The sequence below is a fragment of the Microtus oregoni genome, unplaced genomic scaffold, assembly GCF_018167655.1.
Source record: "Microtus oregoni isolate MIOR12 unplaced genomic scaffold, Mior012 000011F_ref0000422, whole genome shotgun sequence".
Lineage (NCBI taxonomy): Eukaryota > Metazoa > Chordata > Mammalia > Rodentia > Cricetidae > Microtus > Microtus oregoni.
The window spans coordinates 30788474-30808489 of record NW_024543070.1 but is presented as its reverse complement, the minus strand read 5'-3'; the positions used below and the strand labels follow the sequence as shown (position 1 = coordinate 30808489).

Sequence of the window (20016 nt, the reverse complement as noted above, 5' to 3'; positions counted from 1 at the left end):
CATCTGCTTAGCCTCAGCTTTGGAACTTGTTGTCTCATGGAAGCCCCTTCTCCCCTCCGAGCATCTCACAAGTATGCTGTTCTAGGAGCAGTTTGGAGGAATGGGGAACTGGAGAAACAATGGCCTGACATGCTATCATTGAGTTAATTGTGGCATACTATCAAATGAGGTGATATTCTCTATTACAAATGGAAGTAACCATTTGGATGCTTGTCATCGGCCCCAGTTAGTGTTTCAATCTGAGAATTTAAAGGTGTGTTTTGGTACTTGGAGAATGTTTACCTCTGTAAGATTCTTAAACTTGAACCCTTAGTTTGCTGTTAGTTTGCAATCTGACTTTCTTCATGGTTTTGAGTTTTCTTTGCAAATGGAATTTCTTACTCCAGTGAACATCACGCTATCTTTAAAGTGGTAAGCATGTGATAGATAATTTTGTGTACCACTTTCTGGTTGTGTTACTGTGGCCTGGTCCAGTTGCAAGAAATCGAGATTTTCTATCTGATTGGTAGTAGAGTTTTAGAAATGCATCGGCCTCTGCTCTACAGCCGTGTAATGCTAGGACATCGCTGTTTCTCCCCTGACTCCTCTTCTGGTATTTAGACGCTGGCTGTTTCTCCTGCGCATGGAAGAGGTAACTGCCTGGTCATCTTATGTTATAGAATTCCTCTCTAGAATAACTAGTGGCCTGAGCACTGACCTCAAACCCAGCCCTCGTGGTCTGGGTGGTAGTTCTCAAGGTTAAGGATTAGAAATTCAAAAGATAGCAGTAGAGATCATGTGACCAGGGAGCAGTCAGTCAATTAGAGATTATGGAGGTGTTCAGTCCCCAGCCACAGCAGGTTACAAAGTAAATTCTCTTAACATTGTTTTTTTTTTTTGTTACTCAGTTGCACATTTCCCACATGTGAACTTTGTGCATGAGAATATAATATATCAATGTCAACGTTAGAAACATCTGATAGGCACTCTGACTGTGTTAGCTACATCCACACCTTATCGTTCCTTCAGGTGGAGTTTTATTTAGATTGCTTCTCATCTCCATTAGGATTCAGAGACATAGTTGAAAGCATTGATATTGAAGAAATAACAAACCAGATTGGTATGGTGGTACACACTTGTGATCTTGGCACACTAGGGGCAGACACTAGATAGCTGTTAGGAGATGGTGGCTAGTCCAAGCTACAAGATGAATTCAAAACTATTCTGGGTTACATGCAAACCATGATGCTTTTTTCGTTGTGCTTTAAGAAAAGGAAGACCTGATTCTTTCCTCTAAATTGTTCTAGGTTTATTAGAAGGAGGGTTGCCTTCCAGTTTCAAGATTACCTGTAGCTGGTTGACTTCATTGGAAAACACAGATGGTCCACGGTGGAGTGTTATATGCAGCAACAGCAGCGAGTGTTGGTGATAGAGGCAGACACTGGAACTCATTTCTTTCTGTTTTCTCCTTCTTACTCCACAGAAAGGACAGTAGTAATAGTAGCTTCTGATATCTGGATGTTTTTTATGGGATCATTTAACTAAGGTACCCGGTAGACAGGATTATCCAAACACTGGGTTGTGTTTCATGATGTATCAGATAATGGCACATTTTAGATACACAGTAAGTGAGTTAATTGAATGTTTTTTTTAAAAGCTCCTTGCCTCCTAGAGGTTAAAACCTGCTGTTTATAACTCCTGTCTTTGGTAGATTTTCCATAGGTCTTGAATAGCTATATTCTCTCCCAGTATTCTTTAAATGTGAAGCACACATACCCCAAAACAGACCTGATAAAGGAGAAGTACTCAAATAAGTTTTTCTTGTCTGCCCGGCGTTGCCTCCACCACAGCATGCCCCCAGCTCTGCAGCTTAAGTGTGTGCAGACATCAGGACTCAGACATAGGCTGCTTCTCTTGTTCTCATGGCTCAGGGGGAAACGGACACCTCCTAATACCGTCTGTCAGGCCAGCTTCTTGCCCTTTTCAGTTGGTTCCCTTCTGGCCCCGAGTTTGTCTGCTTTGTCCCCTCTTTCAGCCTTCCTATTGCAGGCATTTACCCTGTTTCCTTCCTCTCCCAAGATCTCACTCTGGCTTTTCATGATACCCTTTCTATCTCATATCTCACACACACACACACACACACACACACACACACACACACACACACTTAAATCTAAGTTCCTTATGTTACCAGGTGAAGTGTTTGTTTTTCTGAGTCTTTGAAGCCTGCAGCTCTTAAAGGGCTACCCCTCTTCTTAGGGAAATAATAGTGTGGATATTCTTTTCTTAAATGACTTCTTTTCCTCCCTTCCCTCCTCCTTCCCATCCTCCCCTTCCCTTCCTCCTTCTCCTCCGTCCACTTGTCCTCCTCCCCTTCCTCTCCCCTCTTATAAGTGTTCCTTCTCTTTCATCTCTTTGACACCTACAGCCTTTCACATACTCTACTGTACTCCATCTCTGAGCTACATGGTCAGCCCAATGTTTACTTCTTACTTTGAGATGAAGTCTTTTCAGGGTATCTTAGGCTGGTTGTCTACTCAGCTGTATCGGAAATCCACTTGAATTAGGTCATCCGGCCTCAGCGTCCAGAGCATCTGGGATGATGGGGCTTTCCATCAGCATGGGATGACTTTCACTTCATGTAACCATCGCCACTCCCATTTTGTGTCAGTTAGAAGCAAATTATAGTTTCTTCATGCACAAAAGCTGAAGGGAATTATACAAGCTTTTGACCCATTAGATAAGTGGTTCTCAGTCTGTGGGTTGTGACCTCTTTGGGGTTTAACGACCCTTCTACAAAGCTTACCTAGACAATTGGAAAATACATACTATGATTCATAATAATGGCAAAATTACTGTTATGAAGTAGCAGCAAAAATAATTTTATGGTTGGAGGTTACCACAACAAGAACTTATTAAAGAGCCGCAGCATTAGAAAGGTTGAGGACCACTAGAGGTACTTTACAGTAGTACGGAGTGTCTGCCACACCCTCTAAACAAATTGATTTACTTTAATATAAATTTTTGAGGAAAAGATCTCACTATGTAACTGGTTTTCTCAAACTCACATTTTTCTGTCACAGCTTCAAACTAAATAATTATTATTATTCTGAATTGTTAGATCAGGATGGACAGAGTTCACATGGACATAAAAAAAAGCAGACAGGCATCTCCAGAGGTAGACTGCCTTTTTTTTTCCTTTTTTATTGTTTTTATTGAAAAAAAAAATTCCGCCTCCTCCCAGCCTCCCATTTCCCTCCCCCTCCCCCCACTCCTCTCCCCCTCCCTCTCCAATCTGAAGAGCAGTCAGGGTTCCCTGCCCTGTGGAAAGTCCAAAGTCCTCCCCCCTCCGTCCATGTCTAGGAAGGTGAACATCCATACTGGCTAGACTCCCACAAAGCCAGAACATGAAGTAGGATCAAAACCCAGTGCCATTGTCCTTGGCTTCTCAGCAGCCCTCATTGTCCGCCATATTCAAAGAGTCCGGTTTTATCCCATGCTTTAATCAGAGCAGTGAAGGGCACCAGGTTCTCCTCAGGAGTAGTGTCTGTGCCGGTGAGGCTCAGGGAACTTGGGGCATATGGTGCAGAAGAGTTGGTATGGAAGAGTCCTTCAGTTAGTGAAGTACAATTAATAAAAGCACAGGGTCAGAAACTGGGGTTCGTATCTTCCTGAAAATACAAAAAACAAAACAGCGAGCCACTGACTCTTACCTCAATCTCAGTCTGAAATGGCGACCCTGCCTCCAGGAATCCCAGAATGAGACTGTGTGTTGAGAGCTGTTTCCTACAGTTTTATAATCCTCTCTAGGGCTGTGATTAAAGGTATGTACCACCGTGATTAAAGGCATGCAATGCCCAGTTTTTATGACAACTAGTGTAGCTACCGGAATTCACGGTGCGTGCCATTATGGCTAGTGGGATTAAAGGTGTGTGTTACCATAACCTTGTCTGTAAGGCTGACCAGTAGGAGCACTTTACTCTCAGATCTTTAGGCAGTCTTTATTTATTAAAATAAAATTGAAATGCCACTACAAGTTAGCTCCTCTACAGTTGCAAAGTGGTAGATATGATGCATCCCAATAGTCTACAGGTGTACACTGGAGAGATGCCTGCTGCATCCCAACAGTCCACAGGTGTACACTGGAGAGATGCCTGCTGCATCCCAACAGTCCACAGGTGTACACTGGAGGGATGCCTGCTGCATCCCAACAGTCCACAGGTGTACACTGGAGGGATGCCTGCTGCATCCCAACAGTCCACAGGTGTACACTGGAGGGATGCCTGCTGCATCCCAACAGTCCACAGGTGTACACTGGAGGGATGCCTGCTGCATCCCAACAGTCCACATGTGTACACTGGAGAGATGCATGCTGCATCCCAACAGTCCACAGGTGTACACTGGAGGGATGCCTGCTGCAGTCCACAGGTGCACACTGGAGAAATACCCGCTGCACCCCAACAGTCCATAGGTGCACACTGGAGAGATGCATGCTGCATCCCAACAGTACACAGGTGTACACTAGAGGGATGCCTGCTGCAGTCCACAGGTGCACACTGGAGAAATACCCGCTGCACCCCAACAGTCCACAGGTGCACACTAGAGAGATGCATGCTGCATCCCAACAGTACACAGGTGTACACTAGAGGGATGCCTGCTGCATCCCAACAGTCCGCAGGTGCACACTGGAGGGATGCCTGCTGCAGTCCACAGGTGCACACTGGAGGGATGCCCGCCGCACCCTAACAGTCCACAGGTGCACACTGGAGGGATGCCTGCTGCATCCCAACAGTCCACAGGTGTACACTGGAGGGATGCCTGCTGCATCCCAACAGTCCAGAGGTGTTATCAGTGAAGTCAACTTTTCTTTCAAGAACATTTCAGTCCACCTGAGGCTTTCATGTCATTAGCCCCTCATTACCTTCCTGGGACTGTTGTCCAGACCAGGGCCATTTGGGTGCATTTTGTGTGTGTTTTTTCACTTATCCATCACTAAAGCTCTGAATTAAATTGCTAGTTATTCCAAGTTAACTGGTGATGGAATTGAACTGCAGCGAGATGAATTTTGTGGGCTACAATTTTCCAGCCAAACATTATTAAAGCCACAGTAGCAGCAAGGATGTCCTTGCGGCCATGCCTTCCCTCCTCTACCACACAGAGTCCTCACTTCCCTGACTTCTAGAAAATCAGCCTTGGCCAAAAGGAAGAGCTAGAACAGCCTCATGTTAAAGGAAAGCACTTTAGTATCTTATGAAAGGAAGGCTTGTAGAGGCTAGATCCTGCCTTGATACTTGGTCTGAATGTTGGTGTCCCTCCTGCACAATTATGATATATATATATATATATATATATATATATATATATATTACATTGTAAAGAATAATATATTATAATATTTTACATATCAGTATTATATATAATATTGCATATGTTGAAATCCCAGCAGCTATGATGATGGCATTAGTTGTGACCTTTGGGAGCATGATAAAATGATAGATTTAGCTTGTTTGACGTTAGATAGCAAAATGACACAGTATGTTAAGCAAGATATGTGTCTTTCCAGACCCCAAGTCTACAGATACTGTGATATTAGACCCTCTAGTCTCAAAAATCAAGAAATCAGTTTTGACTGTTCATAAGCTTCGTGTTTGTGGAATTTTGTTATAGTCTTGAATACAAAATGAGACCAAGGTTGTTGCAAGCACTAAATTAATGACAGTTATTATTATTGATTCTAGGTTTTATTGCACAGTAAAGTGAAGGGGCCATTACTAAAATGAGGATGGGGGAAGCATGTGAAGTAGGGAGAAAGTATTTTATAAGCCACAAAGAAGGAAATAAAACCAAACCAGTGCCAGAGTCGGGGGTTTCTCCTAATGTCCATTCTGCTCTGAGGATTTCTCTTACTTTGCCAACACTGTATCCTTCTTTCCTTTCCTACTGTCAGGCCCAGGCTCTTGTGGAAACAGAAGCCGTCTGTCCATTTCATGGTTCCTGGCACGTAGTTGATGCTTATGAAGTGTTTGTTAAAGAAATGGGTGACTAATAGCTCGTCATTTAAACACAGCTGTTCAGAGTATTACAAATAGAAACACTGACTCACTGGTTCTCACTACATTATACCATAACCTTATTTTATCTCTGAGAACATGAGCTTGAGTTTCACCAACTAGAACATTCATGTTCTGTTTGATGACTGCGTACATTGAAAGTCTTCTTTTCCAAACCCCTTCCCTCCCACAGAGGGAACACTGGAAAAAAATAAAAGAGACATAGCCCTTTAATACATAGGCACAGGCTGAGGGTGGATGTGCAGACCTGTAATCCTAGAACTTTGGAGAGAGAGGTCACAGTATCAGGGGATCACGTTCATCCTTGGTTACACATGGGATTCAAGGCCAGCCTAGACTACATCAGAAACCCGATCTCAGAAAACAAACAAAAGTTATATGTACACATTTTCATATTTGCTAAGATTGTTCAGATCTTATCGTCTGCCTTTACATCGGTTTGAAAGCACCGCTTCTCATAAATGTCTCTCAGATGGCCTCGAGGTGTGGCCAGCAGTGTCTCCTGATATGTCCTGAAATAGATGCTCCGTGAATAGCAAAGCAAACTATTCTAACGTTAGGCTCACCTTTCAGAGGACTTATGTTTATCTTTGGATGTCTTTATTTGTTCTTACTGATTCTGCCCTAGGCTGCCTTCCTTCTGAACTGGCTGATGAAACACTACTGAAATTAGCCCATGGCGTGTGGCCAATGAGGGCAGACTACTTATTTAAAGGGGGCTCAGAATATGAAAAGAGAAGAGCAGTGTCACTGGACAGTAATTATTGTTTCTGATAAAGCAGCTGGGGAGAGTCCCTAAAATCCCATGCACATTTCCTAGTGGAAACCTAATAACTGAGCCCGTGCACAGCACAAATTTGAGCTTCTCCTTTGACATTTGTTTTCTAGGGCCTTCTAGAAGAGTCTTTCAGACTCTTGTCCTCATAGTATGTACTAAAATTCAAAGCTAAAATTATGAAAAGAACTTTGAATATTCCTGCTAAGAAAAACTTCTTTTTCTTGGTCACGGAGGCCTACAGAATTCCTTTCCTATGTGTTTTGTCCTAAAGAATGGCCTTCCCAACATCTGGCTGATCATCTTAACAGAGTTGAATGCTTGAGCTGGAAGCTGTCATTTTAGCTAGGTGATTAAGTTGTTTACAATGTGAATTTCCATAAGGAAAACAAATATGTGTGTCTGTGTATAATATATACTTATAAATGCATGCATTCAGAAAATAAATACCCATAGGAATTTATACATACGTACATATAGCACACATGCACACACACACACACACACACACACACACACACACAATATTTTTTTTATTTTGTGAGGAGAGAGCATAATTTCCCACAAGTCTATTTCCTGTTATGCCACCTGAGAATTGACAATCCTTTTTGCTTTTTGGAGCTCTTTTCAATGCATATATTCAGATCTTAATAAACAGATGTTCTCTACTCCTGGCCATGCCTCTGCCAGAATCCTTCTAGTTCAAAATGACAGCTAACCTCCTCCTGAGCACAGCAGATCTAGCTCCAACCTTCTCTGCTGAACTTTGTACCTCCTGAGTTCGTCCTGGTGTTGAGTGCCTATCACAAAGGCAGCAGGCAGTGGGAAGACAGGCAATCATCTCAGCAAAGAACAGGAGAGGCTTTTATTATGAAAATCAGCTCTGAAACTCTGTCATAACAATTATGACACAAAAGCCTTCCACTTTTCCATCTAAATGTTGATTTTCTTCATAATATTTTCTCTCCAAAGTTTCTCTTTTGTTCATTTTACTTTGATTTTGTGCATTTTTTAAATTGGGTGAAAGGATGAAAATGACATAACTTAAAAAATTCTTGTATGTCTTTATGTCTGTATAATGAAAATCTCATTTTTAAAGAGTTGCTTGTACATGTAAAGATTAAAAAAGAATAGAAAATAATGAGACTGCCTGCATTGAATTTAAATAATATTTTAATTTATTTGTTGAGAATTTCATCCATATGTGCAATGGCTTTTTTCATATCTACCTCCTATTCCCCCTTCCAACTCGCCCATGGTCCCCTCTCCAATGTACCTCCCTCCCAATTGCACGTCCTCTTTTGTATAACCTGCTGACTCCAATTACTGCTGTCAGTGTTTGCATGAGTACAGGACTCAGCCTACCCGGGCTCATTTCGCTGAATAAATCTGACTATCCATTCCCAACACCCATCAGTTGTCTATAACTCCTTAGATAGGGGCTTCTTCATGACCTCTTCCCCTACCCATGTTAGAATGCTGACCGGATTTATCTTGTGCAAGTCTTATTTAGGGAAGCACAGCTATCAAGAGTGTATAAGTGTGACAGACCTGCCATATCCAGGAAACACTATTTCTCATCAGTCCCCAAACTTCTGTTCCTTGCAGTCTTTCTATATTTTCTTCCATGCTGTTCCCTGAGCCTTGGGAAGGTGGGCACAGGAGAAAGATGAGCACTTGGTGTCCGTTAACCCTGGTGCTCTGGCCAGCTGTGGCTGTGTCTGCTGCTGTCTATAGCCGGGTTTCACCTTGATGTCCTGCAAGAAGAAAGAGTTATGATACCATTTTTTCATAGTTTTTCTTCAATTCCATATGATTACATTGAATGTTTCATTCTGCCATTCTGGAAATATGTTAAAAAATTATTCCAAGTCCAGATCTTAAGATGTTTTCATTTATTGGTTATCCAGGGATTTCATAAGAAGCACAAACATGGTCATTTGATTTAAATGGTTTGTCTGCTCCCGACCTCACACATTGCTGTGTGTAATTTTCCTGACTATAGTCTCAGAAAGTAGTTGTCCCACAAGACACTGATAATTGCTTTATGAAAAGATTACAAGCTGATACATTTTGTAGACATTGTGTAACTCATTCTTATGCATAAGAACCCATAAAAATACCAGGATACTGGAGAATGTTTATGCTAGGAAAATAAATAAGTAACTACATTTAATAGTAGACACAAACTATTGGAACTGTACCTATTGGAAGAAAATTTTCTCTTAGATGCATTTACCTAAAGTTATCTACTATATTAGCTGTTTTGGAAAACACAGTTTGGGGAATATTGGCTTAGTCTATATCTGAAAGTAATTATCAAACATCACTTGCAAAACATTATTTAGCACATTCTTATCCTATTTTTGTATCCTATTTCTTTTAGTGATGCTTTTTCTCTGTTTTACTCGTGTCTCTTATGCTTGTGTATTTCTTTTTTTTTACGTTTAGAATATTACTTTAATTAAGAAAAAAAATTAAAATTAACCCTCAACAATAAGGAAATATTTATGGCTTTGTGGCTTTTCTTTTCTTCCCTTTCCTCTCGTCATTTTCTTTTTTTTATTTTATTTTATTTTTTTTAATTTATTTATTTATTAAGGATTTCTGCCTCCTCCCCGCCACCGCCTCCCATTTCCCTCCCCCTCCCCCGATCAAATCCCCCTCCCTCATCTGCTCGAAGAGCAATCAGGGTTCCCTGACCTGTGGGAAGTCCAAGGACCGCCCACCTCTATCCAGGTCTAGTGAGGTGAGCATCCAAACTGCCTAGGCTCTCCCAAAGCCAATACGTGCAGTAGGATCAAAAACCCGCTGCCATTGTTCTTGAGTTCTCAGTATTCCTCATTGTCCACTATGTTCAGCAAGTCCGGCACGAATCTATGAACACCTGATTTTCGATAAAGGAGCTAAAAATATACAAGTGGAAAAAAGAGAGCATCTTCAACAAATTGTGCTGGCGAAACTGGATGTCAATCTGTAAAAGAATGAAAATAGATCCATATCTATCACCATGCACAAAACTCAAGTCCAAATGGATTAAAGACCTCAATATCAGTCCGAACACACTGAACCTGATAGAAGAGAAAGTGGGAAGTACTCTACAGCACATGGGCACAGGAGACCACTTCCTACGTATAACCCCAGCAGCACAGACACTAAGGGCCTCATTGAATAAATGGGACCTCCTGAGACTGAGAAGCTTCTGTAAAGCAAAGGACACTGCTTTGTGTATTTCTGAAGAAAGAAATTCCTTCCTGCAAGGGAAACCTGAACATATATATTCAGTCTCCTGAGCTGTCTACATCCCACTGAGTGATCGGTTATAAAAACGAGAACTCGCTCTTTAGGGGAAGAGTGTTCTCACTTTAATTCACACCAGAGTTCTTGACCAAATAGGATGTAGTGACTCAGTGGCAAGAGCTCAGAGCTCATTGCTCTCCAGAATGACACTGTATTAGAATCAGTGTCCTGCGAGTGTCCCCCTGTCTAAGTTGCCTTTCCTCTAAAGATCATATTGATTATTTTTAGTGGAAACAACAGCTTGCACAGTGCTCTGTATACTATGTTGACCTAAATAATGCTAAATGGTTTGATGGGTGTTAGCACATGCATGATGTACATCATCCCCTCCCTTACACCTGTGCTAGCTCCTCATCTTCCCACACTCCCTCCCCTTACACCTGTGCTAGCTCATCATCTCCACCACTCCCTCCCCTTATACCTGTGCTAGCTCATCATCTCCCCACACTCCCTCCCTAACACCTGTGCTAGCTCATCATTCCCCCACACTCCCTCCCCTCACACCTGTGCTAGCTCATCATTGCCCCCACACTCCTTCCCCTTATACCTGTGCTAGCTCATCATCATCATTCACCCCACACTCCCTCCCCTTATACCTGTGATAGTTCATCATCTTCCACGCACACTCTTCCCCTTACACCTATGATGCTGCTTCCTCTATTTTCCTACCTGACTCTGTGGTTTTGTTTCATTCTCTAAGAAGTGTCTCCTTCTCCACACACTTTCTGTCATAAGCACTCTTCAGCATCCCACTTGAAGCCCTCTTATGATTCAGTCATATTCCTTGGGTAGTCTCATACACACATTGTACACATGTTTATGATTAAGCCTACTCTTCAAATAATTCCTGATTATTCTCATTGCTGTCTTACTATTGAGATCTCTGCCTTTGTTCGTGGTGGGGGATGCTTTTTTCCTGGGAACAAACTCACTGACTGAACCTGGGGTCACTTAGGTTAGGAATAAACCCTAGTGATCCTTTTGTCTGTGAGGAGGGAGGGTTACAGATGAGAACCACTATACTATTCATCACCGCCTGTCCCAGCTCCTCTCATGTTTCTAATGGATTTCAGCAATCGCAACATATTAATGATTCTGGGTAGTATGAAGCTATACTTCTCAATATGGTAGCCAGTTGCCAGTCATATAACTGCTCATGACTGGAGATATGGCTGCTTTGTGTTAAGATACCATGAACAGAATTACAACTGAATAACAAATAATTTTCAAAGAGAATATAAAATATCTCACAAACAATATTTAAAATAATTACATGTTAAAAATAAAAATTTAAGTAGGTCAAATTAAATAAAATGAATTTTTAAAAATAGTTTCATGTTTTCTTTTTCTTTTGCAATGTAGAGACAAAACTAAATTCACACATGAAAGTTGTTGGATTGCTGCCAGATAGCTCTGTTTTACAGTATGTCCACACATAGAAGTCTGAACTGTCCCTTTCAGATGCCAGATTTTATCATGACTGGCTAAAGATCCCAAGGTTTCTGACTCCATTGGGCTGGGGCCTGAATGCTGTATAGAGTACAGGGCTCAGGAGGTCCTATTGCTGGACATTCTGCCCATGGTATTGACTACCTTGCTTCCTCTCTTCCCCTCACCCACAACTCAATACTCTGTTTTTATTTCTCGCCTTGCTCTTTCCACTTCTTCCAGGTGTGGTGACAGTTAGTCCCCTATTAACAGTGAGTATGAGGAGGGCCGCCCTGCACTGTTTCAGCCAGCTCTCTACTTGGCTGCATACACTAACTTGATTCTTTTTGTCAGGTTTTTGCTTTACGAATGAAATCTAAGTTGCGTGTGTTTCTAGGTGTGAGTTGTTGTTTGCCAGTTTTCTTTATTCTCTACACTTCTCTCTGCTCCTCTAGTAAGAGTTCTCATTGTGTTGGGAAATCACCTGGAAGGGAAACAAAATAAGACAAAGAAAAATAGTGTTAAAGATTATCTCTAAGCCAGGCGGTGGTGGCACATGCCTTTAATCCCAGCACTTGGGAGGCAGAGGCAGGTGGATCTCTGTGACTTTGAGACCAGCCTGGTCTACAAGAGCTAGTTCCAGGACAGGCTCCAAAACCACAGAGAAACCCTGTCTCGAAAAAAAAAACAAACAAACAAACAAAAAAAAAAGATTATCTCTAGCTTGGTGGTCTTTTTTGCCAATGCTTGGGAGATGCTAGAGGAAGAAGAGGAGTTCTAATTTCATCATCATTGACAAGGAAAGACCATCCTGGACTATATGAATCCTGCCCACCCCACATCTTCTCACGCAGACATAATTTAAAAGATTAATTTATTAAATGTGAGTTCAGATATTAGATATTATTGCATAGTGTTTATATAACAATGTTTGTTTAATTCTTTGAATTCTATTTGACATCCATCTATTCCTAAATGTTTTTGTCATTGTTTTGTTGGTTTATTTAAAGGGAGGATTAATAGAATCTCAGTCTGGAGACCAGGATGAGCTAAAATTTGCTATGTATGTACCAAGGCTGTCATCAAAAACTCAGAGCAAACCTCCTGCCTAAACATCCAAAAAATATGATTACTGACATGTGTTAATACAACAAGATAAAATGTTTTAATAAGCAATGTCAAAGGCAGATGATAAACTCATCAAGAAAGATTAAATCTTTACATTGTGCCAGGATCTGTATATTAGCATATTTCTCTCTACTCTTATTACTTACCCTAGAGAAATCATATTGGTCAATTTTTCCCTTTTTAATTTAAAAGGAAGAATAGCTGATCAATAGTTTAGCTAGACACTTCATTATGAGAGAAGTTTTTTCAGAATGAGTGTTTCTATCATGCTTAATAAAAAAAAACAGAATTTATAGTTCATCAATAAATAACTAACCTTTCAGAAATGTTTATTGTTCTAGTTCATTAAAGTGTTATTTCTTCCAGACAGTATTTTTAAAGACCATAAAATTAATAGTGCATTTTAAAAGTTTTATTGGCACGTATTTCCTAAGTCTCTTTCAGCTGTGGTGGTTAATTGTGCTGTCTTACATAGGCCAGGAACCTTACTTTTCGTGTACTTTCTATTTGAAAAGAAAATGATTTTCCTCTAGGGCTAGCTTCCACGTTCTAGAATGTGTTTATATCATACTTACTTTTTCCTGTGCTCAGATCTTGAGAATCTGTCAGAGCTAATCTGGTCTTTGTGTCTCAAATTTAGTAGCCAAGCCCCCAGCCTGGAAGAATATGTGAAACAAAAATTCTGTATGTGAGCTGCCAGAGATAAATTCCAAATCTTTCACTAACCAAAGTAAGGGTAGCGAGGAAACCATTATGGAGAACACTAGAGATTCTGAACATCACATAGGTGGTTGAAGATGCATCAGCTCCTTACATAACCCCAAACGCAGAACAAGTCAGACCTGCCCTTCTGTGTCTCATGCACACGTACTCCTCAGTGCACAGGTTCCTTTGCTCTGTGTGGAACTTGCCCTGCACCTGCTAATCTTATTTTAAATCCACCTTTGAAACCAGGATCTGAATCCATTTTCATGTCTCTCAGTGGATTAGCTTCACCACCAAGGTCCTCTGTCCATGTTTTAGGCATAGAAGCATATCCCTTAACATACTTGGCAACATTCTTGGAAGATCTTCTTGTCTTCAAGGGTAGACATTAACTTACTCCTGTCAGAGTGAAACTTGGTGTTTCTGATTTTCCTCTAAAATGCTCACGGTATGTTTACCTCTTTAATCCTGAAGACCTTCACACATCCAAGGTCTACCTTCCTTTGATCATCTGTCTCCTAAATTTTCCAATGGCATTTTAGTGATATCTCCATATCTTCTGCCCCTTTCTTTCTCATCTTCCCACATTCCTGAAGCTATCTTTGTAGGCATAGATCTTTTAGGCATTTTTTTTTTTGAGTCTTCAACATTTTGGAGTTTTCTGTTACTTAGTGTATAGTGCATAGGCTTCATGGATTGTGACTCAGACTGAAAAGGGTCATGAAATATAGAAGTAAAATGAAGACAAAACATAGACCTGGAAACCATTTACCTAGAATTTCATATCTACTTGAGAAACACTCAGTAGGTCAGTTTTAGGAAGAATTTAAAGCCTGAGTTCCTTGGCTTATGTCTTATTTCTAATCATTCCTGTTTCCCATGGACCTGAGTTGTTCCCAGGTTGATTCTACAGATTGCCTTGAAACCTTTGATCTTGAGCAGAAGTCCACAACTGTGCAGACATGGGTGGGGCTAGGGCATGCAGTTATCCTGGCTGGTATGTATTTCATAGGTCTCTTGACACAGATGGAGTTTCACCATTGCTTGCTCATTCTAACACTTGTAGCACCTTTAGTGTGTCAGATGAAGACTACTCAGTCACGTATCATGGAGGGGGATAAAGGAATGGAAGGAAGTAAGGGAAAGGGAAAGAAAGAACAAGGATGATAACATGGGTTAGCTGCAGTCTGCAGTAGTCTTAAGCTGGACTTAATCTATGTTTGATATCCTTTCTATCTCCCCTTAAAACCCATTTATGACTATCCTTAGGCCAGCTTTTCTGCTGGTAGGCCTGGTAGCAGGACCCAGGCATCACCCCTAAAGAGTCTGAGCCCATGGCCATCTTGGCATGAATCATTGCTGTGATTCTGCTTTGCATGCACCAAGATATGCCAGTGAATGCTCAGCATTTCCAGCATCCTCCTACCCATCCCTCTCTGGAATAGCAGCACTCTGCCTCTGGATGATTCCATCTGTGTAGTAGATCTTCTTTGCCTTGTGGTCCCACCATATGAGAGATGCAAGGTATCCAGGCAAATCTTAGCTACCATAGTCTTCTTAACTCTATCACTTAGACTATTACTAATGTAGAGATGGTTGTGCCTCCATATTAAATTTAGGAGTATTTGGAGATACTTTCAGATACTGCATCTTAGAAAGGGGTTGCTACTTATAACTCGTGGATCAGACATGCTATTAGTTTTCCAACAATGCACAGAGCATTCATAACCCCATATAAGAGTAGTACCAAAGTAAGCAACACCTCCCAGTAGAAGTAATTCACCTAGAACGGGGGTTTATAATCTCACTCAATCTAAAATTTAGATAACAAGATGCATGGAACAGGCTCTAGCTCATCCGACTTATTCTTAATTCTCAGATCCGTGCATACCAGCCATAGGCAACTTATCACCAAGTGGCACCTAGTTTTTTAATGGTTAGAATAAATTCCAAAAATGCTATTCTAAAATTATCCAGTCAAAAGATAGAATGACTTGGATGTTTTCGCAAAAGATAGGACCTTGTCATGCTGACGATGAAGCTATACCACAGCTACTATATTACTTATTTCACAAGTCCCTATAATCAAATACCCTATAGGAAGCAACGTAGGGAACAGAGGCTTCATCTTGGCCTCATAGCTTGAGCATACAGTTCATCACGGTAGAGACATCATGATGGTGGCAGCAAGAGGCATCTGATTACAAAGCCTCTGAGCTAAGAGCAAGGCAGAGATGAATTTTGGCTCATAGCTTGTTTTCTTCTCTGCATTCTGGCTCCCAACCTATGGAGTGGTGTCACACACAATTAGAGTGGGTCTTCTTTATTAATTAGCCCAATAGAAACTCCTTCACAGGGTTTCCCAGAGGTTTGTATCCTGGATGATTCTGGATTTTGTGACAGTAGTAATCATTCCAACCACACAGAACCCAAATAAATGGAAAGGTTATAGAAGAACAAGCATTTTCTCTATGAAAACTGTATTAAAAACTTAAGGAGAGGAGTTTTTCTTCATTGCTAACACCTACACAAGGACCAGGTGGGTAAACTTATACTGGTGACCTAAAAACTATCTGTTAAATACTGGTAAAAATGGAGAGTAGACAAGGGATGGATGAAATACTGCGTTTGTGAATATTTTAGTGACTGCCAGTTCCTTCTTAGATGGAGATGGCCTTGTTAGTCACCAGCACACGTGTGTTCCTCATGCTGCCTTCTCTTGATTTCATTTTCAATGATCCAAACTTGCACAGACAGTATGTGTTTTGAGACTCCACATTCCTCTTTTCTCCTAAATAATACCTTATCTGTATATTCATGCAGACATTGTATTACATATTTAGGATTGTTATCATTTTAATGGATGAAGATAGAGTTTAGAAAAAATAATAAAAATGTATATATATATATATATATATATATATATATATATATATATATATGTGATATGCAATTGTGGGCTGGCAAGATGGCCCATACTTACTGCCATGCCTGATGCCCTGGGTTTGATCACCAGGAGCCACAAGGTGGAAGGAGAGAAGCAACTCAGCAAGGCATCCACTGACCTCTATTTCCATACCACAGTATGCATACAGTATACGCATGTATATACATATATGCATTCTCTCCCACTACGTGCATACACATGCATACACTCAAATTATTTAACAGATCCTTGTTGTATCAGCTATATGAATTTACGTGCTTGCTCTTCATATGGGTACTAACAAAATGGAAAATTACCCTGTCCTTATGTTCTTCATTCCACACCATGTCTGCTTTGTGCAAAGGATTCGTCCGTCACTGCTCATGCCCTCCTGTGCATTCCCTTAGCCTTTGTCTTTTAACTTCCTTCATTCCCCATCACTTAATGCTTAGCTGCTTGGCTCTGCTTCATCTTTTTATCTTCTATAGGCAATTCCCAGTTACAGTTGGGGACAGAACTAATTGTCTCTGTGCTGGAAGTCAACAAGCAGAGTGCATGTGATTGATGCCCCGGAGTCATCTTTTGTTGAGTTCCTTTTCCTTTCCTTCCTTCCTCCTACATCAGGCATTAATACAAACACACACACACACACACACACACACACACATCCTCTTAACACTACTCAGTTTCTGTTTATCTTTTGCATGCTTTCACTTTGAATTATTTCTGATGGACTATTGTTTTGTCCACTTATTTTTTAGATGGGAAGTGATGGAATTTTACGCCTCAGTACTTCAGCTCTAAATAATGAATTCTTTGCATACGCAGCACAAGGGTGGAAACAGCGACTGGCAGAAGGTAAATTTTAGTATCTTATTATTATGCAACATGCTATAGCAGGTACACTGTGTTAGGATACAGGTACTATGTTACAACACACACGCTCTGCTAGGCACATGCAGTGTGTTAGAGTGCACACACTCTGCTAAAACACATAGACTGTGTTAGAGTGTAGGTGCTGTGTTAGAGTGTAGGTACTGTGTTAGAGTGCACACACTCTGCTAGACACATGTACTGTGTTAGAGTGCACACACTCTGCTAGGGCACATGCACTGTATTAGAGTGCATACACTGCTAGAGCTATGGACTATGTACTGTACTATGCTACAGTGGACATATTCTACTAGAATACACATATTATGCTGAGTGCTCATGCTCTGTTAGAGCACATGTACTATGTTAGAGTACACTCCTGCGCTGCTGTGCATGTACTGTGTCAGAATACACATGCACATACAAACACACTGCTAGAGCTCATGGACTATCTTGGAGTACATGTACTAGGGTAGAATGTACTATATGTTCCCCACTGAAGCACACATACTATGCTAAAGTACACATGCATTATGAGAGCACACACGCTAGTAGTGCACTGTTAGAATACACACCCACACTAGAATACACATGCTTGTTAGAGTAGAGTACACGCTGTGCTAGAGTACACACACTATGGTAAAATATGCTATACAAGAGTTTACACACTCTGAAGAGCAAAATACTCTAGAGTACACTGTGTGAAGTACACATGCTATGTGGAATATACAAACTGTAGAGTACACATACTCATTAGAATACACACATTGTAGAGTGCACACACTCTGTAGATTACACTCCGTACAGTACACTGTGTAGAGTACACACACTATGTAGAATATACAGACTATAGAGTACATATACTCAGTAGAGTTCACACACTGTAGAATACACACACTCTAGAGGGCACACACGCTGTAGATTACACTCCATACAGTACACTGTGTAGAGTACACACACTATGTAGAATATACAGACTATAGAGTACATATACTAAGTAGAGTTCCCACACTGTAGCATGCACACACTCTGTACAGTACACTGTGTAGAGTACACACACTATGTAGACTATACAGACTATAGAGTACATATACTCAGTAGAGTACACACACTGTAGAATACACACACTGTAGAGTACACACACTCTGTAGATTACACTCCGTACAGTACACTGTGTAGAGTACACACACTATGTAGAATATACAGACTATAGAGTACATATACTAAGTAGAGTTCCCACACTGTAGCATGCACACACTCTGTACAGTACACTGTGTAGAGTACACACACTATGTAGACTATACAGACTATAGAGTACATATACTCAGTAGAGTACACACACTGTAGAATACACACACTGTAGAGTACACACACTCTGTAGATTACACTCCGTACAGTACACTGTGTAGAGTACACACACTATGTAGAATATACAGACTATAGAGTACATATACTAAGCAGAGTACACACACTGTAGAATACACACACTGTAGAGTACACACACTTTCTAGAGCTCACTCTGTACAGTACTCTGCATAGCATACACTCACTGTAGACTACACACACTGTAGAGTGCACATACTCTGTAAAGTACACACTGTAGAGTGAACCTTCACATGCTGTATTGAGCTTTGTGTCTTCCTCTGACTTCCATGTTTCCCCTACTCCTCCCTGAAATGCAAATACATTTTCACTTAGTGCAGTTTCACCCTTTTCTAAAGGAGTTCACTAATTCTTTGATGATATTGGCCATTTTTTATTATCAGACATTTTTCAATAATGTGTAATATATCATAGACATTTCATATTCATTCTGATACATAATATCTTTGAAATTATGACATAGTTTAATCCGTTGTATTTTCTAAATCTCCTGAATTCTAAGGAAACTCTGACATTCCTTTTCCTGAAGGTTCTGTCATCATTTCCTTCCTTTGAGGTCAACCCAAGGTTTTGGAAAGACTAAAAGCATGAAATGCAGCACTTTACTCCCTCACTCCCAGTTCCTGGCCCTCTTGGATACCCACGCTACTCCTAGCACATTCTGATTGCAGTGGTTCACACCCTCCTCTCGGTCCTCGTGTGTCACCTCATTTCCTCAAACTGCGTTTTAGTCTCCTTAATTTACACTGTTACCCTATTTCATATCAAACGACATACCTTATGCATTCATAGTATATTTCAAATTGATCCTTGGGCCTGTATCTTTCCAGACCTTTCACACTTCCAGATCTCCTTTTTCCTAAGAAATGATTACCTCTAACCTAAGGTTTTCTTTTGAGCAGTACCTGTCCTCCAAGCAGCCCTGTTCACCACCTAGGTTTATGCTACTGTCTATAAGCTTCCAGTTCTTATGGGTCCCTGCCCCTCACCCCTATCTTTTTCCGGTGTTTGCAGATCTTGCTTGTTTGTTTCTCACACTCTTGGTTCCAACCCAAATGCTCTGTACTAAGCCTAGGATTTTCCCCTTACTTTTCGTTTTTCCTTCTGCTCTCTCCAAACTGCCACACCCACCCTCACACTTGGGTACTTTAATAGTATCTGCAACTCTACTTTTAATCTGATACCTATTGGTATCCTGACCGTTGCTGGCCCACTTCCGCATGCATCTATCCCTCCATGCTGTTTAGGCAGGAGTCCTACGATTTCCCCACCCTCCTATCACCTGTCTTTCCACCCTGTTTACTTGGCTGTGCTCTTCCATCATGGGATGCCATCAGGAGCTCCTATCTCCGGAGGTGAATGCTGATCCCCCTTTAGAGTGTGCATTGGGTAGTTGACTCTTGTCTTCCTTTCTTACTTAATATAATCCAATATTCTGCTCAGAATTA

At 40.9% G+C, this 20016-nt stretch overlaps 1 protein-coding gene across 1 annotated transcript in view; it reads left to right on the top strand.

Annotated features, from left to right (window-relative positions):
- LOC121453516 (putative Polycomb group protein ASXL3) overlaps positions 1-20016 on the top strand; it is a 143839-nt gene that overhangs the window by 107964 nt on the left and 15859 nt on the right. The window contains exon 8 of the mRNA XM_041660364.1: positions 17074-17170. Coding sequence (XP_041516298.1) covers positions 17074-17170 — 97 coding nt within the window. The remainder of the gene's footprint in view (positions 1-17073; positions 17171-20016) is intronic.